The 20,156-nt window shown below is 61.6% G+C and overlaps 3 protein-coding genes and 1 non-coding gene across 6 annotated transcripts in view; 3 read left to right on the top strand and 1 right to left on the bottom strand.

Moving 5' to 3' along the window:
- The first annotated feature begins 1,391 nt into the window (after positions 1 to 1,391).
- LOC136145339 (U6 spliceosomal RNA) lies at positions 1,392 to 1,498 on the top strand. Its single transcript, XR_010658775.1, has one exon. It is a non-coding gene; the product is annotated as a U6 spliceosomal RNA (small nuclear RNA).
- Positions 1,499 to 4,402: 2,904 nt separating this feature from the next.
- On the bottom strand, positions 4,403 to 7,688 carry GRINA (glutamate ionotropic receptor NMDA type subunit associated protein 1). The gene is made up of 7 exons (XM_065902700.1): positions 7,536 to 7,688; positions 6,151 to 6,538; positions 5,958 to 6,070; positions 5,690 to 5,890; positions 5,445 to 5,573; positions 5,203 to 5,346; positions 4,403 to 5,123 (listed from the first exon to the last, which is right to left on the bottom strand). The coding sequence occupies exons 2-7, from the start codon at positions 6,512 to 6,514 to the stop codon at positions 4,974 to 4,976; spliced, it is 1,101 nt and encodes a 366-aa protein (XP_065758772.1). The 5' UTR covers positions 6,515 to 6,538; positions 7,536 to 7,688; the 3' UTR covers positions 4,403 to 4,973.
- Positions 7,689 to 10,592: 2,904 nt separating this feature from the next.
- PARP10 (poly(ADP-ribose) polymerase family member 10) lies at positions 10,593 to 17,601 on the top strand. The gene is made up of 10 exons (XM_065902665.1): positions 10,593 to 10,956; positions 11,033 to 11,287; positions 11,359 to 11,595; positions 11,674 to 12,257; positions 12,372 to 12,593; positions 12,712 to 12,808; positions 12,995 to 13,639; positions 13,728 to 13,861; positions 16,771 to 16,942; positions 17,013 to 17,601. Exons 1-10 carry the CDS (start codon positions 10,779 to 10,781, stop codon positions 17,357 to 17,359), a joined length of 2,871 nt encoding a protein of 956 aa, XP_065758737.1. The 5' UTR covers positions 10,593 to 10,778; the 3' UTR covers positions 17,360 to 17,601.
- A 278-nt stretch (positions 17,602 to 17,879) lies between these two features.
- PLEC (plectin) overlaps positions 17,880 to 20,156 on the top strand; it is a 54,506-nt gene continuing 52,229 nt past the window's right edge. Inside the window, exons 1-2 of one of the 3 annotated variants that reach the window (XM_065903456.1) lie at positions 17,880 to 18,048; positions 19,306 to 19,504. In XM_065903456.1, the coding sequence (XP_065759528.1) occupies positions 19,312 to 19,504 (193 nt within the window). In that variant the 5' untranslated portion in view covers positions 17,880 to 18,048; positions 19,306 to 19,311. Of the gene's footprint in view, positions 18,049 to 19,305; positions 19,505 to 19,968; positions 20,051 to 20,156 lie in introns of those variants that run through there. The other 2 variants (XM_065903470.1, XM_065903464.1) reach the window with 2 other exon arrangements.

Here is a 20,156-nt window from a genome sequence, read left to right as displayed (position 1 = left end):
GTTTCAGGTGTACATCAAAGTGATTCAGTTATATATGTATAGCACACACGTGCTCAGTGGCTTCAGTCATGTCCGGCTCTGTGCAACCCCATGGACTGTAGCCCACCAGGCTCCTCTGTCCATGGGATTCTCTAGGCAAGAATACTGGAGTGGATTGCCATACCCTCCTCCAGGGGATCTTCCTAACCCAGGGATCAAACCTGCGTCTTTTATGTCTCCTGCATTGGCAGGTGGGTTCTTTACTCAGTTCTCTGGGGTTAAACCCTGTTTCTGGATTGTTCACATCCTTGATTCCTGGTTCACCTTAAGGAGTGGCAGATGGCTCCTCAGCAATCACCGTGGGGGTGGTGGCATCTGCTGGGCCGCAGGCATCGCGTTCCCTTTTGGGAGCCCTCACTCACATTTGGAGGCCCGAAATAGCTGATGGCTGTGACATTTCTTACCCACCGATATGGCAGGAAATCTTTCATTTCACAAGGCTTTATGAAAGTGGCATAGATGGGAGTTGAGATATTCGGCTGTGTGTGTGTGTGTGGTGGGCGTTGTTTGCATCTAGGGAGTTCTGCAAGGTCCCCAGTTCCTGACAAGCCTGAGACAAAGCAGAACTCAGGAACACAGAACGTTTTGGCGGCAGATGGGCCAAGCCATGCTGCTGCTTGGGGCGCAGTGTCTGGGCCTGGTGGAGAAGGGCAGCCTGGGGAGCCACAGCACCTGCCATCAGTGCCTCCCCTCCCAGCGCCCCATGCCCCCCAGGCCAGGCCCTCACTGTGGGCCTCGCTGATTCTCCTGCCTTTACTCAAACCACTTCCAGGCTCTTCACTGGAAGGTCCCAGTGGTTCATCCCTGCCTGCAGAAGAGTTTGGACTCAAGCTCTGTGTCCACAGCTGACACACCAACCTCAACCCTCCACTATGCTCTCACCTCCTCGCTCTTCTACCTGCTCCCCTAGAAGGGCCTCCACAAGTGTCCTAGGCTTTCAGTTCTGCTGCCTGCACTCCTCAAGTGCTTCCCACTGATGCTGATGCTGACCAGAGTCCAGAGTCTGCAGTGCTCTCTGCCCGGTCTTGGGGCAGTTGGTGCCTGGGTGGCTCACACCGCATAGAGTTCCCCACTCCTTCCACGGTCTACGCCGACAGCACACACTCTGGACTAGATGCTGGCCTGGGTGTCAGGATGTGCAGGTCGCGAGCCTGTCCTGAAGGCTCCTCCAGCTCCAGAGGCTGAGGGCAGCACTGGTTGGCAGGGCAGGCGGCACAGGGCAGCCGTGGGCTGCTGAGCGAGTGGGGTCCTGTGCGTGGGGTCCTGTGCTGCCCACACGGAGCTTTTCATCAGGCGCAGTGATGGTGCTGAGATTCTGTGTCCTTTAATCTTTCTCTAAAAAATAGTGGTTAGTGCTCACTTCGGCAGTACATATACTAAAATTGGAACGATACAGAGAAGATTAGCATGGCCCCTGCGCAAGGATGACATGCAAATTCATGAAGCGTTCCATATTTTTTGGGAGGGGGGATCGGGGTGGGGAATACATGTAAATCCATGGCTGATTCATGTCAATGTATGACAAAACCCACTACAATATTGTAAAGTAATTAGCCTCCAACTAATAAAAATAAATGAAAAAAAAAAAAAGTGGTTGATTTGGCTGCGCCGGGTCTTAGCTGTGGCACAGGGACCTTTGGTTGCTGGATGTGGGATCCAGTTCCCTGACTGGAGATGGAACCGCCTGCACTGGGAGCATGGAGTCTTCACATCTGGAGCACCAGGGAAGTCCCATGCATCGTTTAATCTGAAAACATGAATGGACTTACACAATTAGTCGTGTAAATAAACATTTTGATTGAAGAATAAATTAGTCCTCCTCAAGACTTCAGAGGAAGCCCACCGACACCCTGTCCCTGGGTGTCTTACACAGTAAGACAGGCTTACTGTGTATCTCTGGGCGGCCCAGGAGGGGGGCCCAGGAGGGGACACAGGAAGGACTTGTTTGGGTGAACGGGGTGGGGAAGTTGTCCTGAGACTGTGTATCTCAACAGCAACTTGTTGGGAGGACAGACTAGGGGCCAGCTAAAGCTGCCCGCTTTGAAGAGCTAGCAGCTGCTCAGATGAGGCAGGACAGGAGGCACACAGTAGGTCTTCTTTATGGATGGACAATGCCCACACCTGGCCTGTGTTCAGACATTATGACAGAGGAGTCCTCTCTCTCGATCTGATCTGGCACAGAGGGGCCCTGTCTGACCTGGTCTCATGTGAAGCTGCATGTTCTACACCGGAGACCACCACGGCCGTATCTGAGTGCGCCAGGCCAGCTCCAGGATCTGGGGGCTGCCTCACCTCACCTGAACAGTCTCCCTGGCTGACCTCACCTCTCCTGTGCCTTCTTCACACTCACCCACCCGGTTAGACACAAGCTGCCCCGTATCTCCTTCCCAGCGGCGGAGGACACAGCAGACAGCAGGCCAAACTCCATTGGCAGAAATGCCCTGCCTGCCTCGACTGGGCCCCTGTGGCCACTGCCAGCCGCCCTGAGCCTGCTCCCATCTGCCATCTAGTCTGCTTCCTTCCTGTGCCTGTTGGAGCCCACCCCCTCTTCTGGACACTCTCTCCCTGGACTCATCTTCCTGAGCACACGCTCAGCGGTGGCTCCTGCCAGTCCCCTTCCCCAGCAGGGCAAGCTCAAGGCCTCATCCGTGTGCAGCCCTGACCTCCCCTCCCGCAGCGGCCCAGCTTCCGGACCTTGGCCGGGCCCACACCTCTGGCCCCTGATGGTCCCCAGGAGCCTCCGCCAGGGATTCGCCTAGCCAAGATTTTGTCCTCCTTGCATTCCCTGAGCAGACACTGGCCCTGCACACTTGGCTTGGGATTCATTCCTGAGCTGCCCCTCCTGCCTCTGCTGGGGTTTGAAGCCCAGGAGCGCTACCTGGAGCAGGTGTCTGCATGCTTGGCTCCCGCAGGCAGGGAATCCTGGATGAGAGCCGCACCTGCTCCAGGAGAGGTAGGGGAGGGGAGCGGCGACACCTGCCCGGCACGTGAACAAAGCAGAGTGACTGAGGGTAGTGGTGCTGGCATGGAGCAAAACTGCCGTGCAGGGTGAGTTGGACTCTGGGAAGGCAGTGTGCAGCCTGCCCAGGGAAGTGGGGCCTGCCCGCGGCTCAGGACGAGCAAGGTCCATTTCGGGTTGAGGGGCATAGGGACAGTGGAAGGCCAACTCGAGCAGCCTTCAGGGTACGTGGACTTTGTGCTGCTGGCTGCTATCAGGCACGTGGTGTGGTCCATGTGTTGGTAGCACGCCTGGCAGCGGGCAGAGACTTGATGGGGGTGAGCTGTCAGCTGAGCATAGGAGGCCTCGGGGAGGGGCTGCAGGTGGAGAGGGGGTGGGGCAGGATGGACGAGGGCGGAGGGGACACGCGTCTGTGGCCTGGGGGGGCCTTTGGATGCTGATAGGGCTTATGTGGGAGCAGCAGGGGCAGCGTAGGCCATGATGAGGTGCCTGTGAGTGTGGGGGTGCTGGTGTAGAGCGGGCGTCCATTCAGAGATGCTGTGGTACTGGCACCAGTTAATGGACCGGGTTAATGGGGTGGTGGGTAGGAGGTGGGGAAGCCCTGGGAGAGGGGTCTCAAGCCAAGTGGACAGCAGGTCCCACGGGCGAAGGCCGGTCAGGAGTGTCCACTGGGCTGGGGGCTCAGGAGGGCTCAGGGCCACAGTGGGACCCCTCTGTGAGGAGGGCGGGGATAAGGGCAGCTGACTGACAGCGGGTGCACACGTCAGAGCCGAGGAGGCAGGGGTAGGCTCTGGAGGGGGGGACAGTGGGAGCCACAGGAGTCCATGCAGGACCAGCTGGGGCTGAGGCCACGGAGGGGTGGGGTCTGGAGAGACTGCTGGAAGGCGCCAGAGGCAGGCCAGAGGGCCTCAGGGTCTCCATCCCACTTCACCCTGGGGGCCCTGGTCTGCAGGTGTCTGGGGGGGCGTGCAGTGCCACCTGTCAGGTGCCCACTGATGGGCTCCTGGGGGCCTTTCAGAGCCAGAGGAGCAGGACAGTCCTGCCTGGGTGGGGGGGCAGTCAGTGACCCGTGCCGCTGCCCCTCAGGCCTGGGGGAGGACGGTTGAGGTCTCACAGGATCCTCCGTCATGCCAGGCAGGTCCCAGGCATGAGTGGAAGACAGCATGTGATCTGGGAGCCCTGGGTCCCGTCCATCAGCCGGGCCTCCTGGCACAGCACGCAGGACATGGCTGGGAAGGCTGCAAGGAGGTGGAGGCATGGAGAGGCTGCTGCCCTCACCCTCTGCTAGAGCCAGGCCCAGCCAGCAACGCCTGTCCGGCTCCTGCCTGTCCGGGTCCTGCTCGCCACCTCACTCTGCGGACGCCCAGACCCCTCCCTGCCTCAGGGAGGAAGTGGCAGTGAGGAGTGAGGAAGGGAACACAGAGCGCAGAGGGTCCCGTTTATTGGAATTTTACAGACAGCAGAATGAGGGGAAGGCACCCTCCTGACCTGGACTGTTCCCTCCTCTCTGCCCTCAGGGCTAGCATAGGGACGAGACCCTCACCCCGCAGGTCCCCCAGAGGGCAGCACTCCAGTGGGGGGGTGAGGAGGCTGTACGCCAGGCCGGGGAGCAGGGACAGGAGGAGAGACGTGTACCCTCACCTCGTGGCTCCATCGCTCGCCCCTGAGGCCTGGTGTTGCCCCCAGACCCTGGAGTGGACTGGCAGACAGGGTTCATGCAACACTGGGTGGGCGGGAGGGGGCACGGAAACCCGGCCCCGCTGCCCTGTGGCAGGGTGGGACGGCTGGGAGGGGCCATGCTGGCCGCAGCGGGTCCAGACAGAAGTGTCTGCGGTGTACACACGGGAGGGTTGGGTGGCTCCCTGTCCCAGGCAGCACATGGGGATGAGAGAGGGGAGCTGAGAGGAGCTGCCACGCTGGGGCAGGGGCCAGGCCGGGCATGCCACCTGAGGGGCCCCATGTGAGCGGGCTCAGACTACTCCTTGGCGCGGCCAATGATGGTGAGGATGTATAGGAAGATGTTGATGATGTCCGTGTAGAGGTTCAGCGCAGCAAACACATACTCCTCCGGGCTCAGGGACAGCTGCTTGTTCCCCAGCAGCAGCTGAGTGTCCACTGCCAGGAACTGGGGGTGACAGAGCGGCCGTGTCAAGGAACATGACCCCTGCCCAGCCCCCCGCCTGGGCCACGGCTCCGGCACTCACGCAGGTGAACAGCAGAGCGCCCAGCGAGGCATACACGATCTCCAGGATGCGGTTCCGGATGAAGATGCAGAGGATGGCGAAGAGAATGAGCACTACCATGCTCACCAGGAGCACGCCCATGCAGGATGTGAAGTCATAGCGGGTCTGCGGGCATAGACGCGCACAGGAGCCACTGGCTGCCGCCGCCCCAGGGGGCCTCTGGGCCCCGGGGGTCGGCAGCCCTGCCCCTGGGGGCCCCTCACCTGCATGGAGAAGATGACCACTGTGAAGCAGACGGTTGTGGTGATGCCTACGGCCATGATGACCGCCTCGGTATTGTAGAAGCTGGCGATCATGCCCACCATGTAGGACAGGCTGACAGTCAGGATCGACTGTAGGGAGATGGTGTTTCAGCACCCAGAGCCACGGCCCCTCCCACCCTGCCCCATGCCCTCTGTTGCTCCAAAGCCTGAGACGTGGAGTGCAGAGGCAGGGCCCTGGGAGTTACCAGCGCAACAAGGTTCCAGGGGTGCTTCCGCCGGAAGTCCCCACAGCAGCTGAGAACAATGAGGGAGATGAAGAAGACGGCATAGGAGACATAGTAGGTCCAGACGTTTTCGCGGACAAAGCCCTTCACCTCCCCGACGAAGGTGAACACAGCCACGGTGGACAGGGTCACGGACAGCTGCAGGGTCAGCACCAGGAACACCTGGGGAGGGAGGCGGCTCAGAGCCCCGCCAGCACGGCTGCCCACATCCCCAGCCCCCAAGGCCCACCTTGCGGATGAAGGCCTGGCGGATGCTCTTGTCGTCCCAGTTGGTGGCAGGGAAGTCCTGGTTGTCATAGTAGGATGGTGGCCCCTCCTCGTGATAGTTCCCATGATGAGGTGCTGAGGAGCAGGACGGGCAGTCAGCACCCCTTCCTCATGTGGGAACCCCTGCCCGCTCCCTGCCCCGCCCCGATACTCACAGCCAGGGTCCTGTGCTGGGAAGACCTGTGGCTGTCCGTAGGGGTTGGGGGGAAAGGGGCTCTGCGGATATGGCCCCTGAGGGTAGCCCCCTGGCGGGTAGGGGCCCTGGGGGTAGCCCCCTGGGGGGTAGGTGCCCTGGGGGTAGCCTCCAGGGGGGTAGGGGCCCTGAGGGTAACCACCTTGGGGGTAAGGGCTGGGGCCCTGGGGATACCCTGGCTGGCCATAGGGGGATGGCTGGAACGGGGCCTGTGGGTAAGGGGCCCCTGGGTAGGGTGCCATGGAGGGCTGGGGCCCTCCGGGATATCCAGGGTTGGGGGGAGGATAGCTGTCCCCAGACACCAAGAAACTCTTTTCATGGGACATGGCCTCAGCTTCTGTGGTCCCCCCCTAGAGGACAGAGAGAGAACAGTTAGCCTGCAGCGACAGAAGCCAGCGCGGGGGGAGGGTGGGGGATCCAGGACGGACGGAAGGAGGGGGATTATGACCTCTGCCCTAGGGCAGTGGGGAGTCCCAAGCTGGGGGCCAGGAGAGGCGGGTGGGGGCCGGGTGGCTGCGCAGGCGGCTTCAGCAGGGGCTGCCACAGGCCGACCCCAGAGGGGAAGGAGGGGAGGGAGGAAGGGATGATTTTGTCAGCCTCGGGATTCTGGGGCTTCCGCGGTTTCTCACAAGCACCTCGAGGGGCCCTGTCACCGCTGCTGGCGTCTCCGGGGCAGAGCTCATCCTGGGTGTCGGCCGGGGGCGCGGTCGGGGAGGTGTTGGGGTGTGCCCGGACCCTCCCCTTCACATCCCGCCCCTTAAGCAGCTTTAAGGGGCCAGAGCAGGCGGCTATTTCTATCCCAGGAAATCCCCACACCATCTGTGACCAACGAGAGCCCTGAGCCCCTCTCCCAGAGCAGGGCCCGACCGTCCCTCGCTCCCGGGTGGGGGCAGCAGGCCTGGATCGGCTGCCCGGCTGCCTGCCGGCGGGGTACGCCAAGAACAGCGGGTTGCGGGGGTGTGTGGGGGATGGAAGAGACCAGAGGGCGTGCAGGGGAACAAAGCGGACGTGGGGGCGAGGCGGGCGGCGGCAGCGGCGGCCACGGACCCCGCACCGAGGGCGGGGTGGGCCTTCTTGCCCGTTTGGGGGGCGCTCGAGCGGCGGTCCTACTGTCCCCGCAGCGCGCCGCCCCCGCTCGCCTGCCCGCGCGGGGTCCTCCGGCTCCCCGCCCCCGCCGCCGCCGCCGCCGCCGCACCCCACTCCCCGGGCCCTGCGGGCCGCGCGGCGGCCGGACCGACAGATTGACCCACCGCGACGCCCTTCGGCTGCGCAGGGCTCGCGCGGGGGTGGCAGCGGCCAGCCGGCTGAACCGGTAGACACGCGGCTGTGCTACGGCCGGGGACTCACCAGTCGCGGGGCGCCTCAGGACGCTGCGCCCACTGTCCGCTGCGCGGCCGCGGGGTCGGCCACCGCTTCGTCCGCACTCGCACCCGCACCCGCTACGCTGCCGGCTCGGCTGGGCCTGCGCCTGTGGCTCGGGAGACGCAGCGGGGCCGTGTGACGGGGCGGGCCCTGGGGCGGGCCCTGGGGCGGGGCCGCGGGCGAGGCGGGGCCGCGGGCGGGGCTCTGCGGGAGCGCCGCGCCTCTCCGGTTGGACCCTGTCCCATTCCGCCGCCCTGCTGGCGTCTTTCTCGCGCTCTGTCCACCGAGAGTTGGGCTTGGGCTCAGAGCTGTGGACCTGCAGGCTGACACCTGCTTGGGTCAGAGAGTTGAGAAATTTATTCCTAAATTTGGGATTTGCTGTCTTGACTAGCACTCTCCGTCCCTCCTTGACCTTGAAACCCCACTTTCCATTTCATTCAAATCTATCCCAGATCAAGAGAGCTAATTGTATAATTGCTCAATCCTCTCTATTAAGCTAGTCTAGGTCCCTACTAGACCATTTATTCTCACTTCACAAACTCACAAGCAGTAAGGCTGGAGTTGTTAGCCCTGTTTCTCTGTTGAGGGACTGAGGCTTCGAGATGCCCCAGGACCAGAGGTCAAGTTAACTTCCCCCGGCTTCAGTTGTCTTTACATTGTGTTATACATTGTATAGACATGGTATTATACATTGTGTTAGAACGCAATGAGTTCCATTTCAGTTCAATCGCTCACTTGTGTCCGACTCCTTGCAACCCCATGAACCGCAGCACGCCAGGCCTCCCTGTCCATCACCAACTCCCAGAGTTTACTCAAACTTATGTCCATTGAGTCGGTGAGCTATCCAACCATCTCATCCTCTGTTGTTCCCTTCTCCTCCTGCCCTCAATCTTTCCCAGCATCAGGGTCTTTTCAAATGAGTCAGCTCTTCGCATCAGGTGGCCAAATTATTGGAGTTTCAGCCTCAACATCTGTCCTTCTAATGAATACTCAGGACTGATCTGTTTTAGGATGGATTGGTTGGATCTCCTTGCAGTCCAAGGGACTCTCAAGAGTCTTCTCCAACACCACAGTTCAAAAGCATCAATTTTTCTGCACTCAGCTTTCTTTATAGTCCAACTCTCACATCCATATGTAACTACTGGAAAAACCATAGCCTTGACTAGATGGACCTTTGTTGACAATTAGTTCCATGAGAAGACAAAGCATAGAGCAGGCAGGGGTGACTTCAGGTTTTGTACAACTAGAAGCTCATACAATTTGAGGGCCCTTTTTAAAAGAAAAAAACCTAAAAATGACAAATGTGAAGTCGAGGTCAGGGCTTTAGGAGGGCCCTTGAAGACTTTTAAGTTCAAGTTAAACCTGCCACCAAGAGCCTAGTAAGGTGAGTTGGGGGGAGGGGTGGCCAGGTGGCCCTGTGGGAAAGGCTGGTCTAGAAGAGGGAAGGGCCAGTACAAAGGCATCAGGGAGGAAGGGTCTGCTGCATTGACAGCAGAGCATGGGGGATGCAGGGGGCTTTCGGCCAGCAGGGACTGGGGCCTGGTCAGTTCAACCTGGCAGGTCTTCCAAAGGACTTTGGCTTTACCATGGTCCAATCTTTAGCAGCTGTTGGTGCGACTTATAAGGCACACCCTGCCCTCTGTTGAGGATGGACGGTGCAAGAGGGCAGGAGTGGCAGAGAGAGATCAGTTCAGAAGTCAGAGACATGTCTAGATGAGAGATGCAGAGGCTCAGACCAGGGTGGGGACAGCTCAGGGTACAGGCTGTACAGGCCCTCAATCCCTTGCAGAAGTAGCAGGGGTTGAGCGGAGTTTTTGTGACTGAGGGCTAAGTGGGGGGGTGGGGGTGGAGAGCACTGTGGGCACAACTCTTCCAGAGGCTGGAAGCCAATGGAGTATGGGCACCAGGGAAGGGGCGACTGGGTGGCAAGAGGGAATGTGGGTTCTAAAGGTGCAGCCAGGCGAGAGGCGTGGCAGTGCTGTGGGCCAGCAGTGATGGGGACGTACCCCTTCAGGGTCAGGAGCTGAGCTGCTCGCCCTTGAAAGGTGGGAGGTCAGCCACCTTTGAGTTGTTGAAGGGTGAGTGCAGGTGCAGGCGCCAAGGTTGCTGGGGAGAGTTGAAAGTCAGCCTCATTCATTTGAATCAGTTCTAATGAGATGGATGAAACTGGAGCCCATTATACAGAGTGAAGTAAGCCAGAAAGATAAAGACCAATACAGTATACTAATGCATATATATGGAATTTAGAAGGATGGTAACGATAACCCTATATGCAAAACAGAAAAAGAGATACAGAACAGACTTTTGGACTCTGGGAGAAGGCGAGGGTGGGATGTTTAGAGAGAACAGCATCGAAACATGTATATTATCTAGGGTGAAACAGATCACTAGCCCAGGCTGGATGCATGAGACAGGTGCTCAGGCCTGGTGCACTGGGAAGACCCAGAGGAATCCGGTGGAGAGGGAGGTGGGAGGGGGGATCAGGATGGGGAATACATGTAAATCCATGGCTGATTCATGTCAATGTGTGACAAAAACCACTACAATATTGTAAAGCAATTAGCCTCCAACTAATAATAAATGGAAAAATAAATAAATAAATAAATAAACAAATAAAAAAGAAAACCAGCCTCAACCAGACCCAAAGTCTCTTCAGTGGGGGAAGGGAACACAGAGGCTTGAGGTCTTTGAGTTGGGGGCAACGGCTCAAGAACCCAGGCAGATTTACTAGGGAGGGTGATTGGCTTGGTGTCTTGAGGTTCACAGGGAAGGGCCAGGGGGAGGGGAGGACCTCCAGGGGCCACTCCCCACATCCTGCCAGCCACTGGGCTGGGGTGAGACAGATGAGAGAACAGGTGGGCTGAGGGAGTGGGGGTCGGGGGGGGGGGGTCGGGCTGGGGAGGGCGGGGGGGCGGGGGCAGGGCTGGAATATCCTGCAGGAGGAGCCTGAGGAGTGAAGCACCTGAAAGGCCACACTCCCCAGCACTGCCGGCTCCTCCCTTCCTGCAACAGTTTCACTTTTGCTTCCTGTCCCAGGGTGCGGGGAGGGAGTCCCGGCTGAAGGCCCAGACTGGGGCGGCCCAGGCTGGGGCTGGGGAGCTTAAGTGGGGGGATGTAGGTCACCTGCATGGTGAAGGGGGCGTCAGGGAACGCTGCCAAGGGACCCGGGCTGCGTGAGGCGGAACGGTGGGGCTGCTGCCTGCCCCTTCTTCCGGCCCCAGGGCAGCGATGGGGGAGGCAGAGGCACAGGCGGGAGCGGCCGTGGAGCTCAGTGGTCTGCCCCCCAGCGTCCAGGATGAGCTGCTCATGCTCTACTTCGAGAACCGCCGAAGCTCGGGGGGTGGGCCTGTGGCGAGTTGGCAGAGACTCGGCCGCGGGGGCATCCTCACCTTTGAGGAGCCTGCAGGTGAGGGACCAACGGAAAGGGGCAGCCTGGGCCCCGCTGGCCACTGGCCCTGACTGCACACTCCCCTCGTCCACAGATGCCGCAAGGGTCCTGGCCCGGCCAGAGCACACTCTCCAGGGGGCTCAGCTGAGCCTGCGGCCAGCCCCACCACGCGCCCCTGCGCGCCTGCTGCTCCAAGGACTGCCTCCTGGCACCACACCCCAGCTCCTGGAGCAGTACGTTCAAGCTCTGCTTTGTGCCGTTGGGCACCCGGAGCAGCCTTGCCAGGCCCTGGCCAGTCCCCGACCAGATCGCGCTCTGGTGCAACTGCCCAGGCCCCTTTCTGAGGCAGGTAAGAGGTGGGATTGGGGCGGCCTGCCTGTTAGGGGAGGCACCCTGAGCTGACTTGCATCCTCCCCACAGAAGCTGGCGTCCTGGAGGAGCACGCCCGGGCCCTGGGCCTGGAGGGGTCTGAGGTCTCCCTGGCCTGGGTGCCCCAGGCCCGGGCAGTGCGTGTGGTAGGAGGTGGCCCCCCTGCAGACCTGCTGCTGCTAGAGCTGTACCTGGAGAATGAGCGCCGCAGTGGCGGGGGGCCCCTGGAGGGCATGCGCAGCCTCCCGGGGCACCTGGGCACTGTGGTCTCCTTTCGGCACTGGCAGGGTGAGTGGGGCAGGACAGGGCAGTCCCACATCATGGCTTGGAGCCCTGATGACCTTCCGTTCTTTCCCTTCTTCCAAGTGGCCGAGCGGGTGCTGCAGCGGGACCACCGGCTGCAGGGCTCAGAGTTGAGCCTCGTCCCCCACTATGACGTCCTGGAGCCTGAGGAGCTCGCCGAGGACGCCGGTGGAGGGAGCTGCCCAGGAGAGCTGGGGCCTGGGGCCCCCGAGCATGTTCTCCAGGAGGCAGGAGGACCAGCCAGGGTACAGAATCATGCTGGGGATGTCACACTGGGCTCTGAGGAGGCGTCAGGGCAGTCAGGAGCCTCTCTGAGCACAGGCCCTCGCTGGGACAGCTCATTCCTGGCACGGGCTGGGCCAGTCAGCTCAGGGCCCGGGGGGTCCTCAGAAGAGGAGGGGCCGGGGAGCCCGAGGACTGTGGGGTCTCTGGACCCAGTGGAGATCGCCGTGAGGTCTTCAGAGCAGGTGGTGTCAGTGAGCCTGGCGCCCACGGGGTCACCGGGGCAGGAGGGCCTGGTGGAGACGGTGCTGGCAATGGAGCCGGGAGCAATGCGCTTCATTCAGCTCTATCATGAGGACCTTCTCGCCGGCCTGGGAGACGTGGCCCTCTTCCCGCTCGAAGGATCAGATACGACTGGATTCCGGGTGAGCAGCCTCTGAGGAGTCCTCACCTTTGATCCTCCTCTGCCACTGGGGGCTCTGGGTGTCTTTCCTGTATGCTAAACCTGCCAACTGCCCCCGCACCCCATGGTCCTGCAGCTCTGTGGAGCCCTAGCCCCATGCCGGGCAGCTGAGGAGTTTCTGCAAAGTCTGCTGGGCAGTGTTAGCTGTCACGTGCTGAGCCTGAAGCACCCAGGCAGTGCCAGGTTCCTGCTGAGCCCAGAGGGGCAGCACCTTCTCCGGGAGCTGGAGGCACGGTTCCAGTGCATCTTTGGGACAGAGCATCTGGCTGGGGCCGTCCTGGACACAGACCTGGAAGAGGTGGACAAGGAGCCTACCCCGCCCTCCGCTTGTTATCCCTGCCCGGCGCTGCCTCCACCCTTGCTCAGACGCCTTGGGGGGCAGGTGTTCCAGGGGCCCTGATACTCTCTTCCAACAGGTGGGCCCCACTGAGGCCCTGCAGGCCCTCCCTGGCCTCTCCTCCACCTCGTGGCCTCCAGATGATCCAGATGGTGACCAGGAGAATGCAGGCTTAGGTAGGGCTCCCTGGGGCCCCGGGACATCCTGCAACCCTTTCTTGACTTCAGCTTCCAGGCTACTCTGCACTGTGCCCGTCTGCTGAGCAGATACCCTCCAACCCGTTTCCATCTTCCTCCTGGCCCCTGACTGCCCCGTCCTGACTGGGTTCGACCCTTGACCGGGTGCCTCTCCCTGCCCCCCAGAGGAGGTCCGAGAGCTGCTGGCCACCCTGGAGGGCCTGGATGGGGAAGACTGGCTGCCGCTGGAGCTAGGGGAGGAGGAGCCTGAGGGGCAGCCAGAGGAGGAGGAGGCGACGGCTCCCGGGTCTGGGGAGGGGCCCTCAGCCCCCAGCACAGGACAGCCTGGGCGGTTGCAGGAGGAGGCTGAGCTGCAGCTGGCGCTCTACCGGTCCCTGCAGATGCGGGGCCAGGCGGCCAAGCAGGAGGAGGCTGCGCTGCAGCAGGCCCTGGCCCTCTCCCTGATGGAGCCGCCGCCCCTGAGTGGGGGACAGGAGCTCCTCCGGGGCCAGGGCCCGGGTGGCTGGGCCCAGCTGGAGGTGCACGCCGCCTTTGAGCAGGATATGGATGAGCTGGACCGGGCCCTGGAGGCTGCCTTGGAGGTACACCTCAGGGAGGAGCTGGTGGGGGCCCCGAGCTGCATGCTGCCAGCGGAGCTGTGCGCCCGCCTGGAGTGGTACCATGGCGTGAGTGTTGTCCTGCGCGGTGGCCACATCGTCCTCCGTGGCTTTGGGGTCCAGCCTACCCACGCGGCCCGCCACCTGGCAGCGCTGCTGGCTGGCCCCCGGGATCAGAGCTCGGCCTTTCCCTTGGTCACTTCCTGCTCCACACGTGAGTCCGCAGCCTGGAAGGGGACGGGGAGGGCAGAGGCGACTGGTGCCCCGGGCATGGCCTGCAGCCTTTTTCCTTCCTGCCTCAGTGCCACAGCAGAGGCCGAAGGAGCCCCTGGGCAGGCTGGAGCGTCTTGCAGAGAGCAGCAGTGAGTTCCAGGCAGTGGTGCAGGCCTTCTGTGACACGCTGGACACGGCCCGTGGCAGGATCCACGTGGTGCGGGTAAGGCCACTCTGTCTTGCCGCCTCTGGCCTCCGGGCTCCTGGCACATTTTGCTTTGCAGAGCCCGTGGCCAGAAGCCGCCCAGCGGGTTGAAGGCCATGATGAGCAGGGGAGCCCGGGCTTCTCTAGCTCCTTTTCCTGCCAGAAGGGTGTTCCCAAGTGTGGAACAGGGAGACAGAAAGCTATGGAAGTTGGGGGTCCCAGCCCGGGTCCCCACTCTGCCAGTGACAGGTGCCTACTGCAGCCTCCTTGCCTAGAGCGTGGGGTGTTGGCGCCATCTCGTGGCTGCTCTGAGGATTGCTCCTGCAGACTGCACCTCTGGGGGCTCCTCTGCCTCCCACGGGTGTGGCTCCTGCAAGAAGAGGGCTGGCTGCAGCCTCCTCCTGCATTCGCTTGTAAAAAGTGGCAGCTCTGAGCCTGGTCTCATTGCAGAAAAGGCTGGGAACTACTGGTGGGGGGCCAGAAGGAAGGAAAAGGAGGCTGGGATGGAGGGGCTCGCGAGGCAATGGGGTGGACAATGGAGGCAGCGGTGTCCCGAGGGCCGGTACGGCCAGAAGGAAGGGCTGAGGAGGAGGCTGAGCCAGGCTGGTCGGCTGGCGTGAGAGTGTGAGAGCAGTGCCCAGAGACAGGATAACTGAGCACGAGCTGGGCTGCACGCTCACGGCCGAGGGGCAGGGATCTGGGGCCAGTCGAGAGCTGGGAAGCCAGGCGGCCCCTTGACTCTTGAGGCACTGAGCTGTGGGTGGGTGGGCCTGGGGGTGGGGGTAGCAGCATCAGCAGCCTGGATCTGGTCAGAAATGCAGAACCCCAGGCTTTCTCCAGCCCTAGCCTGGTCAGCCAGCAGCAGCACCACCACTCTCCTGGTTCTGCTGCTGTAACTCCAGGGGGAGGACTCTGCTTCCATTTCTGGACTTAGCAGCCATCACTCTTGCCCTTTGCGGCGGACAGACCTCCTGCACTCGGGCCCCAGGCTCCTCTTGAGGTTTGGCTAGTTGCCTGTGCAACTTCTTCCAGTAGGACCTCTGTGACTGACGTGGTCCGCTTGAGTCTTTTCTCCACTTAATTTTAGAGACTGTCTCTTGCCTCCCTCCAGAGAAGATGTGGAGGACAGGCTTCCCTTCCCCCCATCATTTCTTCCCTCTTCCATCTCACATTTGGTCAGTGACATTATTTTTATGTTGGCAAGGTTGACAAACCAACATCATCGTCTGACTGTCATGAAGCTCCATGCTTGGGCCATCAGTTCAGTTCAGTTCAGTCACCCAGTTGTGTCCAACTCTGTGACCCCATGGACTGCAGCATGCCAGGCTTCTGTGTCTATCACTAACTCCTGGAGCTCGCTCAAACTCATGTTTGGGCCTTAGGTTGATCAATATATTATGATAATGAAAAAGTATTTACCATTGGACCAGAGAGGGCAAAGGGGAAGGAAAAACCTAGTCATTAAAACCACGTTGCCTGAAAGAGAATATTCTAGGAGTCAAGGATGAATGGCCGTTAACTTCATTTACTCTGTTCCTTTTTCTTTGTGGTGCTTGGCTGCTGAGTTTCTCCTGGTGACTCCGTCTCCCTCTTGCATAGATTCCTTTTCTGTTTAGTAGAAGTATCTCCTTGAGTGAGTAATAAACATCTTAGACTTTTAAATTTATTTTGCCTTTTGCAACTACAACTTGATATTGATATTTTTTCAAACAAAACATGCTATGTGTTTATTAAAACATTTCTATGAACTTAAGCACAGCTGATTCTTATGTGCCTTAATCTGTACTTATTTTGTTTGCACCATAAATAGTGTGGCTGGGTATAGCAATCAGGATGAAAATGTTTTCCTTCAGATCTTTGGAAGATCTTTTTCTTTTTCTTTCCTCTTTAAAATTTTTTCGTTCTTGGAAAGGTAAGAAAAAAACCCCAACAAAACCCTTCTGTGGCCTCTTAGCATCCATTATTAGTGGTGAGAAGCCCAGTATGAGAATGTGAGATTTTTTTCCACCTTTGTATATTGACTTTGGTGTGTGTGTGTGCATGTGTGTGTGTGCTCTTGTAGAGTTTCATTTCACTTTGAAGGCTGTTTTCCCAGCAGGTAGGGGCCATAGGTGTGCCTTTCCCATTGTCCTTGGTGTTTCTTCCATCTGAAGATGCCGCCTTCAGCTCAGAGGAACTGTCTTCCATCAAGCCCTTATTTGCTCCCGTCACCTGTCTGGCGTCTTCTTGTCGAGTTCCTACTACTGAGATCTTAGACCTCCTGGCCCGCCCCTCTCCCACATCAGTCCTTTCACAGTTCCCAACTCTTTCTTTAGCTCTGCATTCTGAGTCACTTCCTGATCTTTATCTTCGTCTTATTATTTAGCCTACCTACTGGATGCAGTTCAGCAATTCCATCCTTAATGTAAGAACACTCTAATTTTCAGACTGTTTTTTTTCACAGTAGGTAGTCTTGTTTCATGGATACAATATTCTTTTGCATCTGCCTGAAGTGACTAGAATTTCTTTAGAAACTATTTGAGTCCCTGAGTTGGCTCCTCCTGGTTGACTACCAGGTCGGTCACCAGGTCTCCCATCACTGGGAAGTCTGGGGTATCTCCTGGTTTTGGGGATAAAGTTCTGCCCGCAGTGCAGGCGTGGGGCTCAGCTTCTCTCTGTAGAGGCCTGGCTATGGGCTCTGGGTTTTGGTTAGTGGATGGGTTGTCCACCTGCAGGCCCCCTGGAAGCCCTCCAGTGCCACTTGGGGCCCTGTGGAGGTGGCGAAGGTCAGCCTCATGTGGGCTACTGAGTAGAGCACGGCAGGAGCTCTGAGGTCTCCCCAGGCTCTGAACTCCTCCCAGAGGGCTCCTTGGGGCTCAGCCCTGCTGGGTAACCCAGAGGCACAAGCGGCCGGGCTCTGACTGATTCCCCACGCCCACCCGCCTCAGGTGGACCGCGTGCTACACCCGCTGCTGCAGCAGCAGTACGAGCTGCACCGGGAGCGCCTGGAGCAGTGCTGTGAGCGGCAGGCCGAGCAGGTCCTGTACCACGGCACAGCGGGGCCCACCGTCCCCGACATCTGCGCGCGGGGCTTCAACCGCAGCTTCTGCGGCCGCAATGGTGAGGCCTGGGTCCCTCCGGGGCGTGGGCTCTGCTCCCTGGAACCACCCTGACCCCCCCACCCCCACAGGTGCGCTCTACGGACAGGGCGTGTACTTCGCCAAGCGCGCCTCCCTGTCGGTGCTGGACCGCTACTCGCCCCCGGATGCCGAGGGCCACAAGGCAGTGTTCGTGGCACGGGTGCTGACCGGTGACTACGGGCAGGGCCAGCGCGGACTGCGGGCACCCCCTCCGCGGCCCCCCGGGCACGCGCTCCTGCGCTATGACAGCGCGGTGGACTGCCTCCACCGGCCCAGCATCTTCGTCATCTTCCACGACACCCAGGCGCTGCCCACCCACCTCATCACTTGCAAGCACAAGTCCGGGTCTCTCCCCGAAGACGCCCCTGCGCTCCTTAGCCTCTCCCCAGCCACCTGACCCTAGAGGTCCCCCTCGGCCCTGCCTCCCGCTCCCTAGGCTCCGCGCCCCGCACAGCCCTACCGCCCCGCCTCCTGTCGTGGTGCTGTGTCCCCCCTTGGGCGGGGTTTCCCCCACCCCGGCTTGGGCCGGGCCGACCACCAGGGGTCAGCAGAGCCCGGGAGGAGGGTGGCCGGGCCAGACCTCGCCCGAGCGTGATTGTGTCGTTTGAATAAACGTGCCTGTGAAACCTGGCTTGGGCCCTGCTGGAGCTCCGGGTCAGACCTCTGTTTTGAGGGTGGCTAGGGGCGGGGCCGAGGCAAAGCCACGGGGACTGGGGGTCAGAGGCCGACCCGGCGCGCCCCCGAGCGACCCCGCGTCGCCCTAGTGTCACGCACGCTCCCCTAACGACGTCTCCTTGGCGACGGGCCGCCCTCTGCGCGCGGGGAGTGGGCCGTGCCCGGCGCTGGAGGCGGGGCCGGGGGGCGGCGGGGTGCTGTCCGAGAGAAGCTGCGCTGGCGCTCCGGCCCCGCCGCCACGGGGACCCCCAGCCCCGCACGCACTCGGGCGCCAGGACCGCACGGGCGGCGCTCGGTTAGGGGCCGGGGCGGGGCTCTGGGCTCGCCCCGCCCGCACAGCCTGCGCAGCTCTCCCGGCACCAGCAGTCCGGCCGCACCGGCCGAGCCCAGCAGAGCTGAGCCATAGCGCGCGTAAGATCTGGGCCGGGACGGGGAGGCACGCGGCGGGCGGGAGCCGCGGCTTGAGGTGGGGGCAGCCCGGAACCAGAGGCTGCGTCGAGGCCCTTCCTCCCTCGGGAGGATGCCACCTCCGCGCGCGGAGACTGCGGAACTGGACGGGCGGTGCCTGGGGTGTGGGCAGGAAAGGCTGCCGGCGGGGTGCGGCTGGCGGCGGGGCGCCGGGCGGGGGGCTGGCCGGGAGGCAGGGTGCGGAGGGGCTGTGCGGGGCGGGGCGGGCCGGGGCGGCCCCCAACTCGGTGCCCACCGTCTCCTCCCAGCCTACAGCCTGGGGGCAGAGGCACAGAGCCCACATTGTGCCCCCGCGCCAGCCCAGCCCCGCCAGGACGGAGCCCCATTCACCTCCTGCTCGCCCGCGCGTGGGGGCCCGGGCGCTGAGGGGCGTGCGCGCGTCGGTGCCGGTGCGCTTCTGCGGCCCCCGTCGGGCGTGTGCGTGCCGCGCAGGGTGGGCTGCTGGAGCGGCGGCCCAGGCTCCCTCCCAGCCTCGCTGCAGCAGAGCTTCCGCGGCCCACGCCGATGCGGCTTCAGCTATTTATAGGGCTTCACTGCGGAGACCGAGGTGGGGCTGCGCTGGGGTGGGGTAAGGCGACGGGGAGCCCTGTTGACTCGGACAGCTTGCAGGTAGAGCTAGTGTCCCCGGCTTGAGGTCTGGGTCCTTCCCTGAAGGCCTCTGAGGGGAGCGGCAGCAGCCGGTCGTTCCCCGTGGCCTGCCTTGCTTGCTGATCGGAGGATTAGGGGAGACAGGGTCCAGGTTTGGCACGGAGGGGCCGGAAGCCAGTGTCCATGCGATGGGGTGGAGGTTGGGATCAGTGGCCTCTGACGGGGTGAGCCCCTGGGCGATGGTGTGGAGGGGCCAGTGTTTGGGTGACTAAGACAAGGGAGTGGCAGTGAGTGTTGGGGGTGTCAATGTCTGGGCGCTGCAGGGAGTGAGGTCAATGTCTGGGGTGGGGGGTCACTGTGTGGGTGTCTGAAGGATGAGCTGGAGGAGTGAGGCCAACCGTGGATGGTGGGAGAGGGTCGTGCGTCCTGTCCGGGTTGGGAGGCTTCAGCGTGTGGAAGAGGGGGGACGTAGGAGTGGCGTGGGTGTCAGTGTCCAGGTGACAGGGTGCCTGTTGGGGGGGGGGTCCCTGTTTAGGCTGAGAATGTGTAGATCAGTGTGGGGCAGTGTGTCCCCACACACAGAGGTTTGATCCCCTCCTGCTTTCTTTCCAGGAGGCCATGTCGGGCGAGGAGCAGGAGGTTCGGGCAGTGGTTGAGGATGGCTCCAACGGGGGCTGTGGCTCGCCCAGCCCTGGGGACACGCTGCCCTGGAACCTGGAGAAAACCCAGCGGAGCCGGCGAGGTGGAGGTGGCCCCGGAGGAAATGGTAGTGTCTTGGACCCTGCCGAAAGAGCAGTCATCCGCATTGCAGGTAACGCTCAGGAACTCGGCCTGTCCGGTTCATCAGCTCTCGCCCGTTGGCTGACCCCTGCTGTGTGCTCTGTGATGGGCTTCGGGATTCGGAGGAGAGGCCCGAGGGCGGCTTGCCTCTCGGTCCCCGGTGACTGCGCGCAGCACAGCGCCACCTGCTGGCCGCGCCCGATTAGCTGCACCAGGCCGGAGGTGGAGCTTGCGGAGGGTGCCTCGCCGCTCTCAGGACGAGCCCTCAGGCCCCAGTGATGGTGACACTTCCTTAGGTTGCTGGGGCAGAGCCGCCTCCCAGGGAGTAGAAACCTGTGGGGGCAGGAGAGGAGGGTCCACCTGGTTGGTGGAGCCCCAGTCCATCCCTGAGCCAAGGTTCCGCCTGGCCTCCAGTAGCTGCCATCCTAGAGGAGGACGGAAAAGGTCCGGGGCAAGGACCCTGACCGCGTGGGCTGGCAGCGGACAGCGGCTGCGCCCTCTGGGAAGTAGATGACCCAAGGCCAGAGGCAAGGGGCGGGGTGTGCTGCGAAGGGAGGAGCCAGCTGGGGGTCTCCAGGTCAGCCCCGAGGGCAGGACAGAATGATGATGAGGGGGTTGTGTGGGGGGGTGCGCGGCGGGCGGCGCCCCTGCAGGAGGCCGGGAGGGTGGGCCGACGTGGGTGG

The sequence above is a fragment of the Muntiacus reevesi genome, chromosome 12 (assembly GCF_963930625.1).
Source record: "Muntiacus reevesi chromosome 12, mMunRee1.1, whole genome shotgun sequence".
Lineage (NCBI taxonomy): Eukaryota > Metazoa > Chordata > Mammalia > Artiodactyla > Cervidae > Muntiacus > Muntiacus reevesi.
Note: the sequence above shows the minus strand (reverse complement) of the source record. Positions and strands in the feature narration are given on the sequence as shown.

What these genes read in the sequence shown, in the direction of transcription:
- GRINA (XM_065902700.1), bottom strand. Translation starts at nt 6,514, where the DNA reads ATGTCCCATGAAAAGAGTTTCTTGGTGTCTGGGGACAGCTATCCTCCC. An exon ending in GCCAGGCCTTCATCCGCAAG is followed by an intron (nt 5,891 to 5,957) that starts GTGGGCCTTGGG and finishes CTCCCTCCCCAG; the next exon opens with GTGTTCCTGGTGCTGACCCT. An exon ending in GCGCTCTGCTGTTCACCTGC is followed by an intron (nt 5,124 to 5,202) that starts GTGAGTGCCGGA and finishes TGTCACCCCCAG; the next exon opens with TTCCTGGCAGTGGACACTCA.
- PARP10 (XM_065902665.1), top strand. Translation starts at nt 10,779, where the DNA reads ATGGGGGAGGCAGAGGCACAGGCGGGAGCGGCCGTGGAGCTCAGTGGT. An exon ending in CTCCTTTCGGCACTGGCAGG is followed by an intron (nt 11,596 to 11,673) that starts GTGAGTGGGGCA and finishes CCTTCTTCCAAG; the next exon opens with TGGCCGAGCGGGTGCTGCAG. An exon ending in GGTCACTTCCTGCTCCACAC is followed by an intron (nt 13,640 to 13,727) that starts GTGAGTCCGCAG and finishes TTCCTGCCTCAG; the next exon opens with TGCCACAGCAGAGGCCGAAG.